Source organism: Dendropsophus ebraccatus, chromosome 6, assembly GCF_027789765.1.
Source record: "Dendropsophus ebraccatus isolate aDenEbr1 chromosome 6, aDenEbr1.pat, whole genome shotgun sequence".
Lineage (NCBI taxonomy): Eukaryota > Metazoa > Chordata > Amphibia > Anura > Hylidae > Dendropsophus > Dendropsophus ebraccatus.
Genome location: NC_091459.1, coordinates 151847916 through 151870237, shown reverse-complemented (window position 1 = coordinate 151870237; position 22322 = coordinate 151847916). Strand labels below are relative to the sequence as shown.

At 49.7% G+C, this 22322-nt stretch overlaps 1 protein-coding gene across 1 annotated transcript; it reads left to right on the top strand.

Moving 5' to 3' along the window:
• Positions 1-2327: 2327 nt before the first annotated feature.
• ZNF513 (zinc finger protein 513) lies at positions 2328-21324 on the top strand. Its single transcript, XM_069973302.1, has 4 exons — positions 2328-2545; positions 6778-6891; positions 8760-9461; positions 19810-21324. Exons 1-4 carry the CDS (start codon positions 2506-2508, stop codon positions 20580-20582), a joined length of 1629 nt encoding a protein of 542 aa, XP_069829403.1. The 5' UTR covers positions 2328-2505; the 3' UTR covers positions 20583-21324.
• Positions 21325-22322: the final 998 nt, after the last annotated feature.

The following is a 22322-nucleotide window of genomic DNA, read 5'->3' as shown; positions in this document are numbered from 1 at the left end:
AGGACATAGAGCCATGGAGCCAGGAGATCAGCGGCAGATCCAGAGCGCCCCTTTATAAAGGACATGGAGCCAGGAGATCAGCAGCAGATCCAGAGCGCCCCTTTATACAGGACATGGAGCCAGGAGATTAGTGTCAGATTCAGAGCGCTCCTTTATAAAGGACATGGAGCCAGGAGATCAGCGTCAGATGCAGAGCGCCCCTTTATCCATGGAGATCAGCGTCAGATCCAGAGCGCCCCTTTATCCATGGAGATCAGCGTCAGATGCAAAGCGCCCCTTTATCCATGGAGATCAGCGTCAGATCCAGAGCGCCCCTTTATCCATGGAGATCAGCGTCAGATGCAGAGCGCCCCTTTATCCATGGAGATCAGCGTCAGATGCAGAGTGCCCCTTTATCCATGGAGATCAGCGTCAGATGCAGAGCACCCCTTTATCCATGGAGATCAGCGTCAGATCCAGAGCGCTCCTTTATCCATGGAGATCAGCGTCAGATGCAGAGCGCCCCTTTATCCATGGAGATCAGCGTCAGATGCAGAGCGCCCCTTTATCCATGGAGATCAGCGTCAGATGCAGAGCGCCCCTTTATCCATGGAGATCAGCGTCAGATGCAGAGCGCCCCTTTATCCATGGAGATCAGCGTCAGATGCAGAGCGCCCCTTTATCCATGGAGATCAGCGTCAGATCCAGAGCGCCCCTTTATCCATGGAGATCAGCGTCAGATCCATAGCGCCCCTTTATCCATGGAGATCAGCGTCAGATCCAGAGCGCCCCTTTATCCATGGAGATCAGCGTCAGATCCAGAGCGCCCCTTTATCCATGGAGATCAGCGTCAGATGCAGAGCGCCCCTTTATCCATGGAGATCAGCGTCAGATGCAGAGCGCCCCTTTATCCATGGAGATCAGCGTCAGATGCAGAGTGCCCCTTTATCCATGGAGATCAGCGTCAGATCCAGAGCGCCCCTTTATCCATGGAGATCAGCGTCAGATCCAGAGCGCCCCTTTATCCATGGAGATCAGCGTCAGATGCAGAGCGCCCCTTTATCCATGGAGATCAGCGTCAGATGCAGAGCGCCCCTTTATCCATGGAGATCAGAGTCAGATCCAGAGCGCCCCTTTATCCATGGGGATCAGCGTCAGATGCAGAGCGCCCCTTTATCCATGGAGATCAGCGTCAGATGCAGAGCGCCCCTTTATCCATGGGGATCAGCGTCAGATGCAGAGCGCCCCTTTATCCATGGAGATCAGCGTCAGATCCAGAGCGCCCCTTTATCCATGGAGATCAGCGTCAGATCCAGAGCGCCCCTTTATCCATGGAGATCAGCGTCAGATCCAGAGCGCCCCTTTATCCATGGAGATCAGCGTCAGATCCAGAGCGCCCCTTTATCCATGGAGATCAGCGTCAGATCCAGAGCGCCCCTTTATCCATGGAGATCAGCGTCAGATGCAGAGCGCCCCTTTATCCATGGAGATCAGCGTCAGATGCAGAGCGCCCCTTTATCCATGGAGATCAGCGTCAGATGCAGAGCGCCCCTTTATCCATGGAGATCAGTGTCAGATGCAGAGCGCCCCTTTATCCATGGGGATCAGCGTCAGATGCAGAGCGCCCCTTTATCCATGGAGATCAGCGTCAGATGCAGAGCGCCCCTTTATCCATGGAGATCAGCGTCAGATGCAGAGCGCCCCTTTATCCATGGAGATCAGCGTCAGATCCAGAGCGCCCCTTTATCCATGGAGATCAGCGTCAGATCCAGAGCGCCCCTTTATCCATGGAGATCAGCGTCAGATGCAGAGCGCCCCTTTATCCATGGAGATCAGCGTCAGATGCAGAGCGCCCCTTTATCCATGGAGATCAGCGTCAGATGCAGAGCGCCCCTTTATCCATGGAGATCAGTGTCAGATGCAGAGCGCCCCTTTATCCATGGGGATCAGCGTCAGATGCAGAGCGCCCCTTTATCCATGGGGATCAGCGTCAGATGCAGAGCGCCCCTTTATCCATGGAGATCAGCGTCAGATGCAGAGCGCCCCTTTATCCATGGAGATCAGCGTCAGATGCAGAGCGCCCCTTTATCCATGGAGATCAGCGTCAGATGCAGAGCGCCCCTTTATCCATGGGGATCAGCGTCAGATGCAGAGCGCCCCTTTATCCATGGAGATCAGCTGACCACTATGCTACACTTATACTTACAATAGACGATGAATCCTCTGAGAAGTCTCTGCAACTTGTCAGCAGCGCTATGACGTCACAGGGGAGAGATTATGGCCTCAACGGCCGATCACATGACCTCGCCGCGCTGGTTGCTATGGCAGCTCGCAGCTATAGGAGAAGACAACAGAGAACTACATCTCCCGGCAAACCCCGGGGCCGCGCCGGAAGTGAGCGCTCAGTAGGCGGAAGTGACGACAAGACTTTTCCCGACCGGAAACACATGAGAGAGCCGAGCAGAGGAGTCCTCCTCACCGGAAATACCGAGAGCGGCGCCGGAAGTACCGGGGGAGGGCGGAGCCATGCCGCGGAGGAAACAGTCCAACCCCCAGCCGGTGAAATGTGAGGATGCCCGGGGGTGCCAGTGTGTGTGAGGCCGGCCCGAGCCCTGCCCCCCGTGTACCCCCATATCTACACCTCTGTCCTACTGTACCCCCATATCTACCCCCTCTGTCCTACTGTACCCCCATATCTACCCCCTCTGTCCTACTGTACCCCCATATCTACCCCCTCTGTCCTACTGTACCCCCATATCTACCCCTCTGTCCTACTGTACCCCCATATCTACCCCCTCTCTCCTACTGTACCCCCATATCTACCCCCTCTGTCCTACTGTACCCCCATATCTACCCCTCTGTCCTACTGTACCCCCATATCTACCCCCTCTGTCCTACTGTACCCCCATATCTACCCCCTCTGTCCTACTGTACCCCCATATCTACCCCTCTGTCCTACTGTACCCCCATATCTACCCCCTCTCTCCTACTGTACCCCCATATCTACCCCCTCTGTCCTACTGTACCCCCATATCTACCCCCTCTGTCCTACTGTACCCCCATATCTACCCCCTCTGTCCTACTGTACCCCCATATCTACCCCATCTGTCCTACTGTACCCCCATATCTACCCCCTCTCTCCTACTGCACCCCCATTTCTACCCCCTCTGTCCTACTGTACCCCCATATCTACCCCCTCTGTCCTACTGTACCCCCATATCTACCCCTCTGTCCTACTGTACCCCCATATCTACCCCCTCTGTCCTACTGTACCCCCATATCTACCCCCTATGTTCTACTGTACCCCCATATCTACCCCCTATGTTCTACTGTACCCCCATATCTACCCCCTCTGTCCTACTGTACCCCCATATCTACCCCCTCTGTCCTACTGTACCCCCATATCTACCCCCTCTGTCCTACTGTACCCCCATATCTACCCCCTCTGTCCTACTGTACCCCCATATCTACCCCCTCTCTCCTACTGCACCCCCATTTCTACCCCCTCTGTCCTACTGTACCCCCATATCTACCCCTCTGTCCTACTGTACCCCCATATCTACCCCTCTGTCCTACTGTACCCCCATATCTACCCCCTCTGTCCTACTGTACCCCCATATCTACCCCTCTGTCCTACTGTACCCCCATATCTACCCCCTCTGTCCTACTGTACCCCCATATCTACCCCCTCTGTCCTACTGTACCCCCATATCTACCCCCTCTGTCCTACTGTACCCCCATATCTACCCCCTCTGTCCTACTGTACCCCCATATCTACCCCCTCTGTCCTACTGCACCCCCATATCTACCCCTCTGTCCTACTGTACCCCCATATCTACCCCCTCTGTCCTACTGTACCCCCATATCTACCCCCTATGTCCTACTGTACCCCCATATCTACCCCCTCTGTCCTACTGTACCCCCATATCTACCCCCTCTGTCCTACTGTACCCCCATATCTACCCCCTCTGTCCTACTGTACCCCCATATCTACCCACTCTGTCCTACTGTACCCCCATATCTACCCACTCTGTCCTACTGTACCCCCATATCTACCCACTCTGTCCTACTGTACCCCCATATCTACCCCCTCTGTCCTACTGTACCCCCATATCTACCCCTCTGTCCCACTGTACCCCCATATCTACCCCCTCTGTCCTACTGTACCCCCATATCTACCCCTCTGTCCTACTGTACCCCCATATCTACCCCCTCTGTCCTACTGAACCCCCATATCTACCCCTCTGTCCTACTGTACCCCCATATCTACCCCCTCTGTCCTACTGTACCCCCATATCTACCCCTCTGTCCTACTGTACCCCCATATCTACCCCCTCTGTCCTACTGTACCCCCATATCTACCCCCTCTGTCCTACTGTACCCCCATATCTACCCCCTCTGTCCTACTGTACCCCCATATCTACCCCCTCTGTCCTACTGTACCCCCATATCTACCCCCTCTGTCCTACTGTACCCCCATATCTACCCCCTCTGTCCTACTGTACCCCCATATCTACCCCCTCTGTCCTACTGTACCCCCATATCTACCCCCTCTGTCCTACTGTACCCCCATATCTACCCCCTCTGTCCTACTGTACCCCCATATCTACCCCCTCTGTCCTACTGTACCCCCATATCTACCCCCTCTGTCCTACTGTACCCCCATATCTACCCCCTCTGTCCTACTGTACCCCCATATCTACCCCCTCTGTCCTACTGTACCCCCATATCTACCCCCTCTGTCCTACTGTACCCCCATATCTACCCCCCTCTCTACTACTGCACCCCCATATCTACCCCTCTGTCCTACTGTACCCCCATATCTACCCCTCTGTCCTACTGTACCCCCATATCTACCCCCTCTGTCCTACTGTACCCCCATATCTACCCCCTCTGTCCTACTGTACCCCCATATCTACCCCTCTGTCCTACTGTACCCCCTATCTACCCCCTCTGTCCTACTGTACCCCCATATCTACCCCTCTGTCCTACTGTACCCCCTATCTACCCCCTCTGTCCTACTGTACCCCCATATCTACCCCCTCTGTCCTACTGTACCCCCATATACCCCTTTACTATATCTGCACCACCTATTGTGCCATGTACCCCATATATGTATACACTGCTTGTCCTGCTGTGTACCCCTACATATATATATATATATACACCCCCCCTCAGTGCTTTGTATTCTGCTCTCGGTATGAAGATCAGACGTATGACCCCAGATGCAGCATAAAATCCAATGATAGGTTTTCTGGTGATCAGGTGAATCCACATTAGATGTATTGGAGCGAGGCCTGGTTAGGGTGTCACTGCCAAGCCTATGGAGCAACAGTGAGGAGAGTATACGGGCAATGGTGAGGAGAGTATATGGAGAAGGGTGTTATGGGGGAGGAAAACATCCAGCGAGAGCAGAGCGAGACCAAAACAACTCATCATCGAGAGAGATCAGAGCAGGTTCGGAGAAATCGTTCTGATGAAGAGGAGCAAACTGCAGCCGAATACAACACTGGTGTACCACTAACATGTCTGACCCTCAACTTTCTCCTGAGCCCAGATATAACAGCAACCTGGTCCAGCACCATTGTGTCTGAGGTAAAGAAGGACTCCAGGCAGCTGGATCCAGATCTCTGTGGAAAAACATGGCCGGTCAGATGGATCCAGATCTCTGTGGAAAAACATGGCCGGTCAGATGGATCCAGATCTCTGTGGAAAAACATGGCCGGTCAGATGGATCCAGATCTCTATAGAGAAACATGGCCGGTCAGATGGATCCAGATCTCTGTGGAAAAACATGGGCGTCAGCTGGATCCAGATCTCTGTGGAAAAACATGGCCGGTCAGATGGATCCAGATCTCTGTGGAAAAACATGGTGGGTCAGATGGATCCAGATCTCTACAGAGAAACCTGGCCGGACAGATGGATCTAGATCTCTATAGAGAGACATGGCCAGTCAGATGGATCCAGATCTCTGTGGAAAAACATGGCCGGTCAGATGGATCCAGATCTCTGTGGAAAAACATGGCCGGTCAGATGGATCCAGATCTCTGTGGAAAAACATGGCCGGTCAGATGGATCCAGGACTCTACAGAGAAACCTGGCCAGGCAGATGGCTCCAGATCTCTTTATATAAAAAACATGGCCGTTCAGATGGGTCCAGATCTCTGTGGGGAAACATGACCAGTGTTTTGGGTCCAGATGTCTGTGGTGTAATATGGCCCTGATCAATGGATCCAGATGTCTGTGGTGTAATATGGCCCTGATCAATGGATCCAGATGTCTGTGGTGTAATATGGCCCTGATCAATGGATCCAGATGTCTGTGGTGTAATATGGCCCTGATCAATGGATCCAGATGTCTGTGGAGAAACATGGCACAAATAGGTGGTTTCAGATGGTTCTGTGGCACCATGCTAAAGGGTTGGTGAGGCTTTGGCACAGGCAGGGCTCATTGATTCATATTAATACTGCTCCAGCACGCTACTAAATTGATGGTGGGTCTGTAATATATGGGGCATTCAGTGTACATATATCCAATGTCTTGTTTTGTACGCCAATATATTTAGATATATGCACTTCAGTGTTTCTCCTGCATATGCCTAAATATTTACACATCATGTTCTCTTGGTAATTCAAATATATCTACACCTAACCTCCCTCTCCTGTGTACCCCAATTTATCTCCACCCCTTGTTCTTCTGTGTGCCCCACATATCCCGATGACCACTCCACCTTATGTTGGCCCCTCTTTACATACCCTAAGCAGTGGCCGGGACAGTAATGGGCTTTCTCTGTGTCAGGGGGAAGTGAGGAGCCCCTACAGGCCGGCAGCCTGGTCCTGGAGTCGGATCTGTTAGATGAGCTGGAGCTCTCGGACAGCAGTGAGCGGCTCCTCTCCTCCAAGGATTCTGATGGTGAGTGTGAGTGATGTGTGCAGAAGGGACTTACACATAACACTCAAACTTCCTAAGTTTGAGACATGACTGTGAGGTATCCAGGAGGCAAAGCAAACCTTGCACCTGTGGAGTAGGCATTTCAGCCCATAGAGAGAACACCTGCACTGCTGAGCTTACACATTGGTGAGGACATGTTCTGTGAGATCTTCTGTGTGGTGAGGACATGTTCTGTGAGATCTTCTGTGTGGTGAGGACATGTTCTGTGAGATCTTCTGTGTGGTGAGGACATGTTCTGTGAGATCTTCTGTGTGGTGAGGACATGTTCTGTGAGATCTTCTGTGTGGTGAGGACATGTTCTGTGAGATCTTCTGTGTGGTGAGGACATGTTCTGTGAGATCTTCTGTGTGGTGAGGAGATGTTCTGTGAGATCTTCTGTGTGGTGAGGACATGTTCTGTGAGATCTTCTGTGTGGTGAGGAACGTGTTCTGTGAGATCTTCTGTGTGGTGAGGACATGTTCTGTGAGATCTTCTGTGTGGTGAGGAACGTGTTCTGTGAGATCTTCTGTGTGGTGAGGACATGTTCTGTGAGATCTTCTGTGTGGTGAGGAACGTGTTCTGTGAGATCTTCTGTGTGGTGAGGACATGTTCTGTGAGATCTTCTGTGTGGTGAGGACATGTTCTGTGAGATCTTCTGTGTGGTGAGGACATGTTCTGTGAGATCTTCTGTGTGGTGAGGACATGTTCTGTGAGATCTTCTGTGTGGTGAGGACATGTTCTGTGAGATCTGTGTGGTGAAGAACGTGTTCTGTGAGATCTTCTGTGTGGTGAGGACATGTTCTGTGAGATCTTCTGTGTGGTGAGGAACGTGTTCTGTGAGATCTGTGTGGTGAGGACATGTTCTGTGAGATCTTCTGTGTGGTGAGGACATGTTCTGTGAGATCTTCTGTGTGGTGAGGACATGTTCTGTGAGATCTTCTGTGTGGTGAGGAACGTGTTCTGTGAGATCTTCTGTGTGGTGAGGACATGTTATGTGAGATCTTCTGTGTGGTGAGGACATGTTCTGTGAGATCTTCTGTGTGGTGAGGACATGTTCTGTGAGATCTTCTGTGTGGTGAGGAACGTGTTCTGTGAGATCTTCTGTGTGGTGAGGACATGTTCTGTGAGATCTTCTGTGTGGTGAGGAACGTGTTCTGTGAGATCTTCTGTGTGGTGAGGACATGTTCTGTGAGATCTTCTGTGTGGTGAGGAACGTGTTCTGTGAGATCTTCTGTGTGGTGAGGAACGTGTTCTGTGAGATCTTCTGTGTGGTGAGGACATGTTCTGTGAGATCTTCTGTGTGGTGAGGAACGTGTTCTGTGAGATCTTCTGTGTGGTGAGGACATGTTCTGTGAGATCTTCTGTTTGGTGAGGACATGTTCTGTGAGATCTTCTGTGTGGTGAGGAACGTGTTCTGTGAGATCTTCTGTGTAGTGAGGAACGTGTTCTGTGAGATCTTCTGTGTGGTGAGGACATGTTCTGTGAGATCTTCTGTGTAGTGAGGAACGTGTTCTGTGAGATCTTCTGTGTGGTGAGGACATGTTCTTTATGACCACCTGTGGGATTAGGGTGGTTCTGTGTGGTGAGGAGGTGTTCTGTGGGATCTTTTGTGTAGTGAGGACATGTTCTGTGTAATGAGGACATACTTTTGTATCTTCTGTGTGGTGAGGAGGTGTTCTGTGTGATGAGGACATACTTTTGTATCTTCTGTGTGACGAGGAGGGGTTCTTTGGGATTCTTTTGTGTGGTGAGGACTTGTTCTGTGTATTTAGGACAAGTTCTCTGTTCTGAGGACATGTTCTGTGTCCTGTTTATGTCTGGTAATACACTGTCCTCTGTTGTCCTTGCAGATTCTGTGGTTGGCAAGATGGAGATTCCCTGTTACTCCCTGAGTGAGGATGAATATTCGGGGTATCGGCATCTCAGTGCGGACAGTGATGCCGAGGAGACTGCCATGGTGTCCTCACCATCTCCCTGTGAGCAGTGTGACCCCCATAGTCGATGTATGTTCCTCGCACACCAGTGTTTACCCTGCTTGTCGTCGTCTTCTGTGGCCGACGGTCCGGGACCTCTCCAGATCAGTCATCCATCTTTAAGTACGGAAGCACAGAAGGATAGGCTCTTGTTTCCCTGCCACCTATGCTCCTTCTCCACTCATTACTCCAGCCATCTCAAGCGTCACATGAAGACGCACAATGGAGAGAAGCCCTTCCGGTGCCCTCATTGCCTGTACGCCTCCGCACAGTTAGTTAACCTAAAGCGCCACCTACGTACCCACACGGGAGAGAAGCCGTTCCGCTGTGATCACTGCAGCTTCTCCTGCAGCAGTCCCGGAAACCTGAAGAGGCACCAACGGGTTCATACCCAGGAGAAACCGTACAACTGTAACCTGTGTGCTTACCGCTGCAACCAGAGCCGCAATCTAAAACGTCACCTGCTGGCACATCGCAGGAGAGGACTAGAAAGGCAGCACCAGGATGTCAAGAAGGAGGAAGATGAAGATGGAGATGAGGATGGGGAAGAAAAAAGTATTGGAAGCCGTGCCCCCAATGGTCAGTTTTTTGACTCATCCATCCCTTCTGTAGAAATGTAATATTATGGGCCAGATCCATCACCTTCCCCACTCATTTTGATGTGTAAGATTCATCTCGACACTGGTCGGGAGTGTGGCCCTCTGAGGCTTTGTTCATGCTGGGTGTTATGATGCAGTCTTTACCCTTCCTGTGAGAGAGCCTGAGATGTTAAGGGTGAATCCAGAAATTAATGAATTTGCTCGATTCCGGGTTTCTAAGTTCAGACAACAGAATAGAAGGGTAAACTCAGTGACCGACCCCTATGCTAGATGAGCGCGAACTCAGTGGCCCCTATGCTAGATGAGCGCGAACTCAGTTGCCCCTATGCTAGATGAGCGCAAACTCAGTGACCCCTATGCTAGATGAGCGCGAACTCAGTGGCCCCTATGCTAGATGAGCGCGAACTCAGTTGCCCCTATGCTAGATGAGCGCAAACTCAGTGGCCCCTATGCTAGATGAGCGCGAACTTGGTGGCCTCTACAGTAGATCAGGGTTAACTCTGTGGCTCCTACACAAGATGAGGGTAGATTCAGTGGCCCCTATACTTGTAAACTGGACGGGAGTGTCGTCCCTCACTAGGTTAGGGGAAATCAATACCTCCTACACTATTTTAGATTGGGGGTTGGGATGAAATCATTAACCCTCCTACAATAGATAAGGTTAAATCAGTGGCCCCTATACTAGAATAGGGTGAACTCATTGGGACACCCCCACACTAGATTAGGGTGACATCAGTGGCCCCCACACTAGGTTAAGGTGATTTGGGGGGCCACTACACTAGATTAGTGAAAGATCGGTAAGCAAGGTAAGTGATCGGACCTACACTATATTGGTGGCCAGGCCAGTTCAGAGCCTTACTTCTACGCTTCGGCATTGTCACTCTACCTGAGGCTGACAGTATATTACAATCTTAGTTTAGTACAGGTGGCCTGTATGAATTACTTGTTTCCTGTAAGATTTAGAAGAGTTATCTGCCATACACAGAAGGGGTTCCTTGGCATCTCTAGAGCACACTCTCAGAAGCAGCAGTTGTATGCAGGACATTTACAGCAGTACTGAGCAGTGTAAGCTGTGTATTTAACCCTGATGGTGATATAAGCTCAGCTGTGTGTCAGCCTCACTTTGCAGCTCCTTCCTAAAAAAGACTTGTATGGACAGCAAGGAGGACATGGGAAATTCGGAGCAGTCTGCCATGGTATAGATCAGTTGAGGTTGGCTTCTGGGATGTGTGATTGATCGGGCACCTACAATATAGATGTCTAGTGTATGTGAGCAGACATGAGGGATGTGTGAACTGTCCTGAGGAAGAACATTGGCTACAGCAGTGTTTCTCAGTTCCAGTCCCACTGGAACTGACTAACAGGTCATATTTTGAGCATATTGCATACAAAGAACTTCTGTGCTAATACCTGATGCACTGAGTATAACTATAATCACCTGTAACATACTAAGGAAATCCTCAGAACATGACCTGTTGGTGAGTCATAAGGACTGGATCGAGAAGCACTGGGCCACAGGATGCAACCTCTACAGAAAGACTGAAGGTTGGGAAAACTTACAGGCATCTAGTGTTATACAACCCCTAAGACATCCTGCACTAAGTGAACTCCACCATCTTTATTAGTGCACAGTGTGTAATAGCTGAACCTGAACAAGAAAACATTTCTGGAATCAAATTTGTAGGACAAAGTCTAATAGCCCTATTTCACAGAACGATTATCGTTCATAGACCCGCTCCAACGACCGCTTGTTAACGAGCACTTAACGATTTTTTTAAGCGAACGATAACACATAATACGTGTGGGAACGTGAACGATATCTGTAGTGTAACGATTTTTTGAAGCGAACGATAACACATAATACGTGTGGGAACGTGAACGATATCTGTAGTGTAACGATTTTTTGAAGCGAACGATAACACATAATACGTGTGGGAACGTGAACGATATCTGTAGTGTAACGATTTTTTGAAGCGAACGATAACACATAATACGTGTGGGAACGTGAACCATATCTGTAGTGTAACGATTTTTTTGCGGTCGTTACATGGTCGTTTAAAATGTGGGGAAATGTAGGTAGACATTTCAAGAACGACTGAAAGATTTTTTATTCAACGAAAAGAATAGCAAATTATTGTTGAAAGACCAACGATTTTTTTTCGACATGTTGAACAAAAATAGTGAACGACTCAACGACGATTTCGCTTTTGTAGTTCACTCGTTTACAGCTATTCCACAGAACGAATATTGTTAACTAACGGTCGTTTGAACGATTTTATGAACGATAATCGTTCGAAAAAGTTCAGTGGAATAGGGCCTTAAGACTGTAAATGATTCTAAGGCAATAAAAGAGAGACTGATGTCCCCAAGGGATGGATAAGCTCAGAAAACGTGGCCCCAACAAGAAAGCCTTATTTATACATCAGTGGGAGCAATGGAAATCCAACCTGGAGTGCGTTAGAGGATGATGGTTGTTCCTGACCAGCTGTGTGTAAATTATGGGGAAGGTTATATAAGTAAAACATAGAGGGAAAGTAAGGAAGATGTCACAGTGTCAGGATAGAAGACTGTCGGCAATAAAGTGGAGCCAACAGGAGTCTATCTCTATGACAAATCTGCAAGAATTAATGAAAGAAAAGCCAAAGAAAAAACACAAGAAAAGAACACCAGGGCTAAAGAAAGGTATGCTGGAGGATGGGATCTGAGGATGAAGGCGCACCGGCCTGCAGTCATCCTGATAAAAGTGAAAGCATTCCTTTTTCCCAACTCCTATTGTATGAGGCCCCCAAAGGACCATGTTGACCACCACCTCAGCCACTGGAGCAAGGGGGGGGGGCTGATGATGCATGACCGAGTAAAGAGGGTTAAGACTTCTCTCAGCTTAATAACATGGAGTCAGCACTCCATAGCTCAGCCTAACTGAGAATTTATGGCCAAAGGAAGGAAAAATTCCCACAACAAGACTCCAATCTACTTTATATTGATAACATAGAACAGGTCCAAACACAACTACAAAAATGGTGCAGGGTGTGAGGCATTAACCATATCAGGAAAGACTTAAAGGGGTAGTGCACCCAAAAATGTTTTCTTTCAAATCAACTGCTGCCATGAAGTGCCAGAGATTTGTAATTTACTTCTATTAAAAAATCTCAAGCCTTCCAGTACTTATCAGCTGCTGTATGCCCAGCAGGAAGTGGTATTATTTCCAGCCTGGAGAGCAGGAGAGGTTTTCTATGGGGATTTGCTCCTTCTCTGGACAGTTCCTGACATGGACAGAGGAGGCAACAGAGAGCACTGTGTCAGACAGGAAAGAAAACAACACTTCCTGCTGGACACACAGCAGCTGATAAGTACTGGAAGGCTTGAGATTTTTTAATAGAAGTAAATTACAAATCTCTGACACTTCATGGCAGCAGTTGATTTGAAAGAAAACATTTTTGGGTGCACTACCCCTTTAAGGACTGGGATAAACATTTACCTATCCTAAGATAAGAAAGGGAATCTTAATAGGGCAGACTAGATGGACCAAGAGGTAATTTTTTGCCGACAATCTTCTATATTTCTTTTTCTGCGACTGAGCCACAAGGCTTCATCTCTGGAAAAGACCTGAGGCTGACCTAGATGTTCACCTGGCTTTGGTAAAGAATATCCACACATATCTATGATGCCCAACATTTTGGGGCACTTCAGTTGCCTGTAAGTTCTGCAAGAATGAGAAGACACCTTGGTGAAGCCAAGCTATGTGCAAGAAGCCTTTGTGGTGCATCATTCTATGGACAGAGAAGAGAAAGTTAGTTATTATTGGTCTAAACGCTGCAGCCAGTTTGTGAGACAACTCATAAACCCTGAATCCAAGCCACAGTACACTGTGAAGACTAAATCACAAGCCGCAGGCAGAATGGTTCAGGATTGTTTCTCATTCACTGGGTTCGTCCCATTTATAACATATCAGGCACCATGGACCTATACTATACTATAAGATTGCATAGTGCCTTATTCTGAGGAAGAAATTCCCCTGAAAGGGAGATTTCAGCAGGACAATGTCCCCAAACCCCCTGCAGGCAATATCCTGGGTCCAGACCAACAAGATTAATGGTAAGAAGTGGCCGGCCCAATCCCAGACTTCAATCCCAGGAATAAAGAAAAGCCGTGGGATGTAGTGCAGTCGGCTGGGGTGGAATATCCGATGACAGGTGTCCGGTGACGACAGGCCACACAGATCAGAGAGATTAAATTTACTCAGTGAGTCTATAGGCAGCGCAGAAAAACAATTGGGTAATAATGTATTCCATCCTACCAGGCAGAAGCAACAACAAATGAAAGCGGGAAGCAGGTGTTTTAACCCACACTAGCTCGCCGTAAGAAGTTCCTAAAAAACCACAATCACATAGGTTTGCATCAATAACCCTATTTAATAGGGTGGGATAACATTTTTGGTGAGTAAATTTAAACTTTCCATTCCTCCAACGGCAGCACAGGAAAACAATTAGGATAGTAAAGCAATGGAGAAGTGAAGGGAAAGAACACCTCCATGTTGGTGATCACATCCAGCTTATAATGCCTGATGAAGGTGTTGGGAATAGACCACAAAGCTACTCTGCATATATCGTCCAACAAAACTTCAACAAGTTCAGCCCATGAGGTGGCAGTAGATCTTGTTGAATGGGCTTTGATGCTCACCAGAGGTTGCAGACCTTGGTTGGAATAGCAAATTGAGACCACCTCTTTTACCCATCTTCATACAGTAGCGTTAGAAGTTGCCTTGCCTCTGTTGGGAGCCTGAAATAGGATGAACAGGGAACCGGAATTCTAGATAGCACATGACTATTCACATCCAACAGATGCAGCCTTTCTTCTGTCATACACCTTAATGGTAGATGGTAGATAGAGAGAGATGTAGAAGGCTGTACTGGCTGAGAAGATCTCTAGGGAAGGGTATCGTCAGTTCGAGAGCTTCCACGTGTGCTGAAACCAAGCCCTCCTGGGCCAGAAAGGGAGTACGACAATCGCCCTGGCTTGATCTTTCTAACTTTTCTTCAATACTCTGGTTACCAGAGGTAGAGGGGGGAAGATGTAAACAAATTGGTTGGACTAACTGATGGACAGGCTGTCCAGAACATCTGGAGCATCTCTTCTGTTGAGGGAGGCAGATATTGGCAACTTCTTGTTGGCTCTTGTTGCCATGAGTTCTATCTCTGGTAGACTGAAGGTGTAGGCTCCATGTAACCCCATGCCCCTGTGTGGGGAACAGAAATCTACTCTGCAGTCATCAGGCAAGGGCTGGTTGCACTTCTATGCCTCTCTTTCCTTGTGTGCTTTCTAGAACCATCCTGGTCTGCCATCTAGAAATAGAAGGGAGAATGAAATACTGATCAAATCAAACATAAGCCAAAATGAACCCTGCAGGAAGCCCCTTGTCCTTCTGTGATTACCAGAGGCCCTGCCTGACAGAGAGCTGCAACAGAGCCGGGGTTCCAGCTGAAAGGGTAAGCAGCGCTCCATGCTGTAGCTGGGATAAGGGATTAGACAATAGACAACTTTCCTCCACTCCAATACGGGTCATCAGGCACAGGTCCAAAAGTAATGGTGGACAACAAGAACCTGTGATAAAATATAAATAAGACAAAGCATTTCAAAGTGTCATACACAAATTTTTGTATGATACGTGAAAGAAGTCGGTCTGACTTCGAAATAAGTTGTCTTAAATTATTTCTATGTTATCACAGGTTCTTATTATCCACCATTACTTTTGGATCTGCGCCCAATGACCCGTATTGGAGTGGAGGAAAGTTGTCTATTGGGTTCCAGCTGAGCACAAGTGCAGAAGAGAGAGGGTGAACTGTGCCTGCGCCACCCATACTGACCACAGCCTATCCAATGGAGAGTCGGCACCAAACACAAGACTTCACCCCTACAGGAAGCTGACTGCAGAGACACGCCCGAGCATCCAGCAGCAAAGATCACTTACCTTACGTCCGCCTCAGCAGACTGGTGCTTCCAGGATGAGAATGCGGCTGCCTAGGCGTTCTCTGGGATGCATGCTGCTGCCTAGGCGTTCCCTGGGATGTATGCTGCTGCCTAGGCGTTCTCTGGGATGCATGCTGCTGCCTAGGCGTTCCCTGGGATGCATGCTGCTGCCTAGGCGTTCTCTGGGATGCATGCTGCTGCCTAGGCGTTCCCTGGGATGCATGCTGCTGCCTAGGCATTCCCTGGGATGCATGCTGCTGCCTAGGCGTTCCCTGGGATGCATGCTGTTGCCTAGGCGTTCCCCGGGATGCATGCTGCTGCCTAGGCGTTCCCCGGGATGCATGCTGCTGCCTAGGCGTTCCCCGGGATGCATGCTGCTGCCTAGGCGTTCCCCGGGATGCATGCTGCTGCCTAGGCGTTCCCTGGGATGCATGCTGCTGCCTAGGCGTTCTCTGGGATGCATGCTGCTGCCTAGGCGTTCCCCGGGATGCATGCTGCTGCCTAGGCGTTCCCCGGGATGCATGCTGCTGCCTAGGCGTTCCCCGGGATGCATGCTGCTGCCTAGGCGTTCCCCGGGATGCATGCTGCTGCCTAGGCGTTCTCTGGGATGCATGCTGCTGCCTAGGCGTTCTCTGGGATGCATGCTGCCGCCTAGGCGTTCCCTAGGATGCATGCTGCCGCCTAGGCGTTCCCTGGGATGCATGCTGCCGCCTAGGCGTTCCCTGGGATGCATGCTGCCGCCTAGGCGTTCCCTAGGATGCATGCTGCCGCCTAGGCGTTCCCTAGGATGCATGCTGCCGCCTAGGCGTTCCCTAGGATGCATGCTGCTGCCTAGGCGTTCCCTGGGATGCATGCTGCTGCCTAGGCGTTCCCTGGGATGCATGCTGCTGCCTAGGCGTTCTCTGGGATGCATGCTGCTGCCTAGGCGTTCTCTGGGATGCATGCAACAGCCAGTGTCAAGTGCAGGTCAGTAGTGGGGAGCTGTCACCCCCCACTGTGTCAGAGCCTCCTGTAATGTGGTAAGATGGCCTGGCAGAACCAGAGCATACAAGCTGGCTATCAATAATGGAAGGATGTCCTGGCATAAACCAAGGGCTGAGCTATGATAGATGTGCACTATAGGAGGATTGAACATGCCAATGTACATGATCAGAGAAGAAAAAAAAATTAGCAAAAAAAACTGAATGGGAACTACACATTCCTTCTTCCTTGCAGAAGAAACAAAAAGCAAGTGTGATGGTGGTTTCTGGGAACTTTTCATGGCTTACTAGTAAAGTCCCTATAACACAGGCGATACAGGGGAGCTGTCAGCACTCGTTTGCTCCTCTCTCCCTGCCGGCACTATTACACACGTCAGCAGCCCTGGTGATTGCTAGAACGTCCGGGCAGCCCATAGAAGATAGCGGCAGTCTGCTGCTCCCTATTCCACCGAGCAATGGCAGCAGATCGCTGCTATCTTAGTCATTTGTCTTTCAACATGTTAAAAAACAATGACAGTCAAGGATCAGCCGACATCGGTTATGTTGGCTGATCATTGTCTTCGATCACATGAGATGATTATCAGCTGAATATGGCCGATAATCGTTTTGTGTGATAGGGCCTTTAGTGTGAGGTAAGAGATCTGCTTCATGCTTTCCGTTGTTGTTTCTTCGGCCTGGTAGGATGGAATACATGATCACCCAATTGGTTTCCTGTGCTGCTGTGGGACGAATGGAAATAAAGGTTATACAGCTATATATATATATTTATCTGAAGACGATTATTACTTCATTTTTAGTTTAAAATATATTTAGTTCATGTTTTATTTGAAATTGAATGTGCAGAGTGATCCCAGTGCAGACTACCCAGTGCTGAGTGCAGTGATCCCAGTGCAGACTACCCAGTGCAGAGTGATCCCAGTGCAGACTACCCAGTGCAGAGTGCAGCGATCCCAGTGCTGAGTGCAGTGATCCCAGTGCAGAGTGCAGCGATCCCAGTGCTGAGTGCAGTGATCCCAGTGCAGAGTGCAGCGATCCCAGTGCAGAGTGCAGCTCTCCCAGTGCAGAGTGCAGCTCTCCCAGTGCAGATTACAGTGATCCCATTGCAGCGCCCTCCCAGTGCAGATTACAGTGATCCCATTGCAGCGCCCTCCCAGTGCAGATTACAGTGATCCTATTGCAGCTCCTCCCTAGTGCAGAGTACAGTGATTCCATTGCAGCGCCCCCCCAGTGCACAGTACAGTGATTCCATTGCAGCCCCCCAGTGCACAGTACAGTGATCCCATTGCAGCCCCACAGTGCACAGTACAGTGATCCCATTGCAGCCCCACAGTGCACAGTACAGTGATTCCATTGCAGCGCCCAGTGCACAGTACAGTGATTCCATTGCAGTGCACAGTACAGTGATTCCATTGCAGCGCCCACAGTGCACAGTACAGTGATCCCATTGCAGCGCCCACAGTGCAGAGTAGTGATTCCATTGCAGTGCACAGTACAGTGATTCCATTGCAGCGCCCCCCCAGTGCACAGTACAGTGATTCCATTGCAGCCCCCCAGTGCACAGTACAGTGATTCCATTGCAGCCCCACAGTGCACAGTACAGTGATCCCATTGCAGCGCCCACAGTGCAGAGTAGTGATTCCATTGCAGTGCACAGTACAGTGATTCCATTGCAGCGCCCCCCCAGTGCACAGTACAGTGATTCCATTGCAGCCCCCCAGTGCACAGTACAGTGATTCCATTGCAGCGCCCAGTGCACAGTACAGTGATTCCATTGCAGCCCCACAGTGCACAGTGCAGTGATTCCATTGCAGCCGCACAGTACAGTGATTCCATTGCAGCGCCCAGTGCACAGTACAGGGATTCCATTGCAGCCCCACAGTGCAGAGTACAGTGATTCCATTGCAGCCCCACAGTGCAGAGTACAGGGATTCCATTGCAGCCCCACAGTGCACAGTACAGGGATTCCATTGCAGCCCCAATGTGCACAGTACAGTGATTCTATTGCAGCGCCCAGTGCACAGTACAGGGATTCCATTGCAGCCCCACAGTGCACAGTACAGTGATTCCATTGCAGCCCCACAGTGCACAGTACAGGGATTCCATTGCAGCCCCACAGTGCACAGTACAGTGATTCCATTGCAGCGCCCAGTGCACAGTACAGGGATTCCATTGCAGCCCCACAGTGCAGAGTACAGTGATTCCATTGCAGCCCCACAGTGCAGAGTACAGTGATTCCATTGCAGCGCCCAGTACAGTGATTCCATTGCAGCCCCACAGTGCACAGTACAGTGATTCTATTGCAGCCCCACAGTGCACAGTACAGTGATTCCATTGCAGTGCCCAGTGCACAGTACAGGGATTCCATTGCAGCCCCACAGTGCACAGTACAGGGATTCTATTGCAGCCCCACAGTGCACAGTACAGTGATTACATTGCAGCCCCACAGTGCACAGTACAGTGATTCTATTGCAGCGCCCAGTGCACAGTACAGTGATTCTATTGCAGCTCCACAGTGCACAGTACAGTGATTCTATTGCAGCCCCACAGTGCACAGTACAGTGATTCCATTGCAGTGCCCAGTGCACAGTGCAGTGATTCCATTGCAGCCCCACAGTGCACAGTACAGGGATTCTATTGCAGCCCCACAGTGCACAGTACAGTGATTACATTGCAGCCCCACAGTGCACAGTACAGGGATTCTATTGCAGCCCCACAGTGCACAGTACAGTGATTACATTGCAGCCCCACAGTGCACAGTACAGTGATTACATTGCAGCCCCACAGTGCACAGTACAGTGATTCTATTGCAGCGCCCAGTGCACAGTACAGTGATTCTATTGCAGCGCCCAGTGCACAGTACAGTGATTCTATTGCAGCGCCCAGTGCACAGTACAGTGATTCTATTGCAGTGCACGGTACAGTGATCCCATTGCAGCGCCCAGTGCACAGTACAGTGATTCTATTGCAGCGCCCAGTGAACAGTACAGTGATCCCATTGCAGCGCCCACCGTGCACAGTACAGTGATTCTATTGCAGCGCCCACAGTGCACAGTACAGTGATTCTATTGCAGCGCCCACAGTGCACAGTACAGTGATTCTATTGCAGCGCCCAATGAACAGTACAGTGATCCCATTGCAGCCCCACAGTGCACAGTACAGTGATCCCATGAGTAATGGGCTCTCTCTCTGTTGTGTTAAATACACTGCTATTATTTTGCACATGACTACATTCTGGAGGAGGCTACTTTGCATATTCTTTTGCAGTGGAAATTTGCAGCGCCTGTGAGACTCCATGTGCTAATTCTGCGAATATGACCAACACCGCCCTCCCCCCCCCCCCCCCATTTGATCTGTAATTCTGCCTCTCTGCTCTTCTTACAGATGTCTCTGTCGCAGTCCTGGCTCTTCCAGTGACAACCAGTGAACTTGACATCTTATTGCCAACCTGTGCTCTTCTGAGTCATGGTCCCGGCCCTTGCCCACCCCCCACTGCAGACCGTCTACCAGAGCTGCTCTTTCCATTCACCTGTCGCTCGTGTGGGATGGTTTTAAATGAAGGCTGCCCCCCAGATGAAGAGGAGGACGACAGTGTGACTGACGGACCCTATTGCTCTCAGTGTAACAGCCTTTCATCATCCGGAAGTCCTGGGAAAGGCTTCTCCTGTCTTCTCTGTTCTTTTGTGACTCATTACCCAAACCACTTGTCCCGACACATGAAGACCCACAGCGGGGAGAAGCCTTACAAGTGCCAACTATGTTCTTATGCTTCTGCTCACTATGACAACCTGAAGCGACACCAAAGGGTGCATACTGGTGAGAAACCATATAAGTGCCAGCTCTGTGACTACGCCTGTGGAAACCTTGCCAACCTAAAGAGACATGGACGTATTCATTCGGGGGACAAACCATTTTGCTGTGGTTTGTGTAGTTATAGCTGCAACCAGAGTATGAACCTTAAGCGCCACATGCTGAGACACACAGGGGAGAAACCATTCCAGTGTGCACAATGCCACTACACGACAGGACACTGGGACAACTACAAGCGCCACCAGAAGACCCACGGCCACTCTGATGGGCTGAGTGAGCCCCATGCTGCACTACATGGCAGCATCTTTAACTCTACCCTGTCTGCTGAGTCCGAAACGGCAGCATAAACATCCGCGTTCATGTGTTTCTATGAATATTGTGTGAATATGGTGTACTGCATGGCCCGTCCGGAGTAGTGCTATACATTCCATGTTGTGGATCACAACTCTCATCCTCTGTCGTGTTCCTGGTGGATAAAGGACATGAATTTAATGGTAACGGACAGAGCTGACACTCCGAACCTTGTGGTCAGATGAAACAGAATGTGGAGATGTCAGTGTTAATACATATTTATTCAGTAAATATTCCGGATATGTAATTGTCCTCACTGAGCGGAGGTTGGGTGATGTCCATCTGACATACTGGCTCTGTGTTACCCCTTTTCTTCATCTATGATATTACAGTATTTTGGGGAGTTCTGACAGGGCAGAAAAGGGCACAATGGACCACAGGTGAGGTGATGATCCATGGAGGGTCCATGTGTTGTGATGTGTAATGTAGAGCAGCAATTACCAACATCATGACCATAAGGATCCCCCCATCACCATTTACAATCTTGGGCCTGATCATGGCTGGTCGGGGTACAGCAGAATCTACAGCACCAATAACTGGTTGGCCTGCATATAAAATGTTCTATATACGGTACGACACTAATACTGAACTACAGAAAGCCGTAACGTTAACCGCCTCATGATTGGCATTTCCATCCTACAAATGTGGGGGGTCAAAGGGCACCTTAGTGGGAATTGTGATGCATGAAGCCTCGGGGCGTCTGGTCCGATCCGTCTCCACTAGAGATGAGCGACCCTGGAGCAGCTGGAGTCCATCCGAACCCGAACGTTCGGCATTTGACTAGCGGTGGCTGCTGAAGTTGGATAAAGCCCTAAGGCTATGTGGAAATCATGGATATAGTCTTTGGCTGTATCCATGTTTTCCAGACAACCTTAGAGCTTTATCCAAGTTCAGCAGCCCCAGCTAATCAAATACCGAATGTTCGGGTCGACTCGAACCCGGTTCGCTCATCTCTAGTCCCCACTTATAGATGCAGTGAAAGGCCTCACATCTGCAATGCGGTGGTGGTGGCGATTCAGCTGCTAATACAAACTTGTTTCTCTAGTTTAATTTGTAAGACTTTGTTTCGCCTTTTTCCCCATAATTTAGTGGTCTGTATTATTATTGTGGTGAAGTGTTATCAGGATGTTTCATAATATCTCTGGGTCTGCACGGCAGCTCTTCCAACCAATGTTGTACATGTGCACTGACCATCGGTCTGCTCCAGTCTCACACAGTAGGGATCCCTGAAGTATTGTGTTACACAAGTCTAGTGCCCCCTGGGCCATTATGGTGGTCAGCTGCTCCACTGTAGTGTGTCCTCCAACCTCTGCACCATGATAGCAGACATTCACCTTTCACATCAATGGCACACAGTGCTCCGCAGCTTCCACTTCACTCATTCACAATGTCGCCATTCATCCCCTCACTATAGTGTCACTATGGCAGCACAAGTCAGAAATACTGCCACCTGTAGCCACAGAGCCAATGATCGTCCCTTTTTTGCTGTTGATGAAGTGTCTTCCCCTCTTCAATGCTACCTCTTTCCTTTCTAGTCAAACATTGTGGAACATTATGGAAGACAAGGGGTTACTGCTCCTACTCGCTATTCATGGCCAACAGGTGCAATGCCTATCATCGACCTGGGCACTGGCATTACAAATAAATGTTGGCCATAGATGGAAAAAAAAAAGTGACAATGACAAAGACCATTACAGTTTAGGTACAACAGTAAAGCAAATGTGCACAGGAAGAAT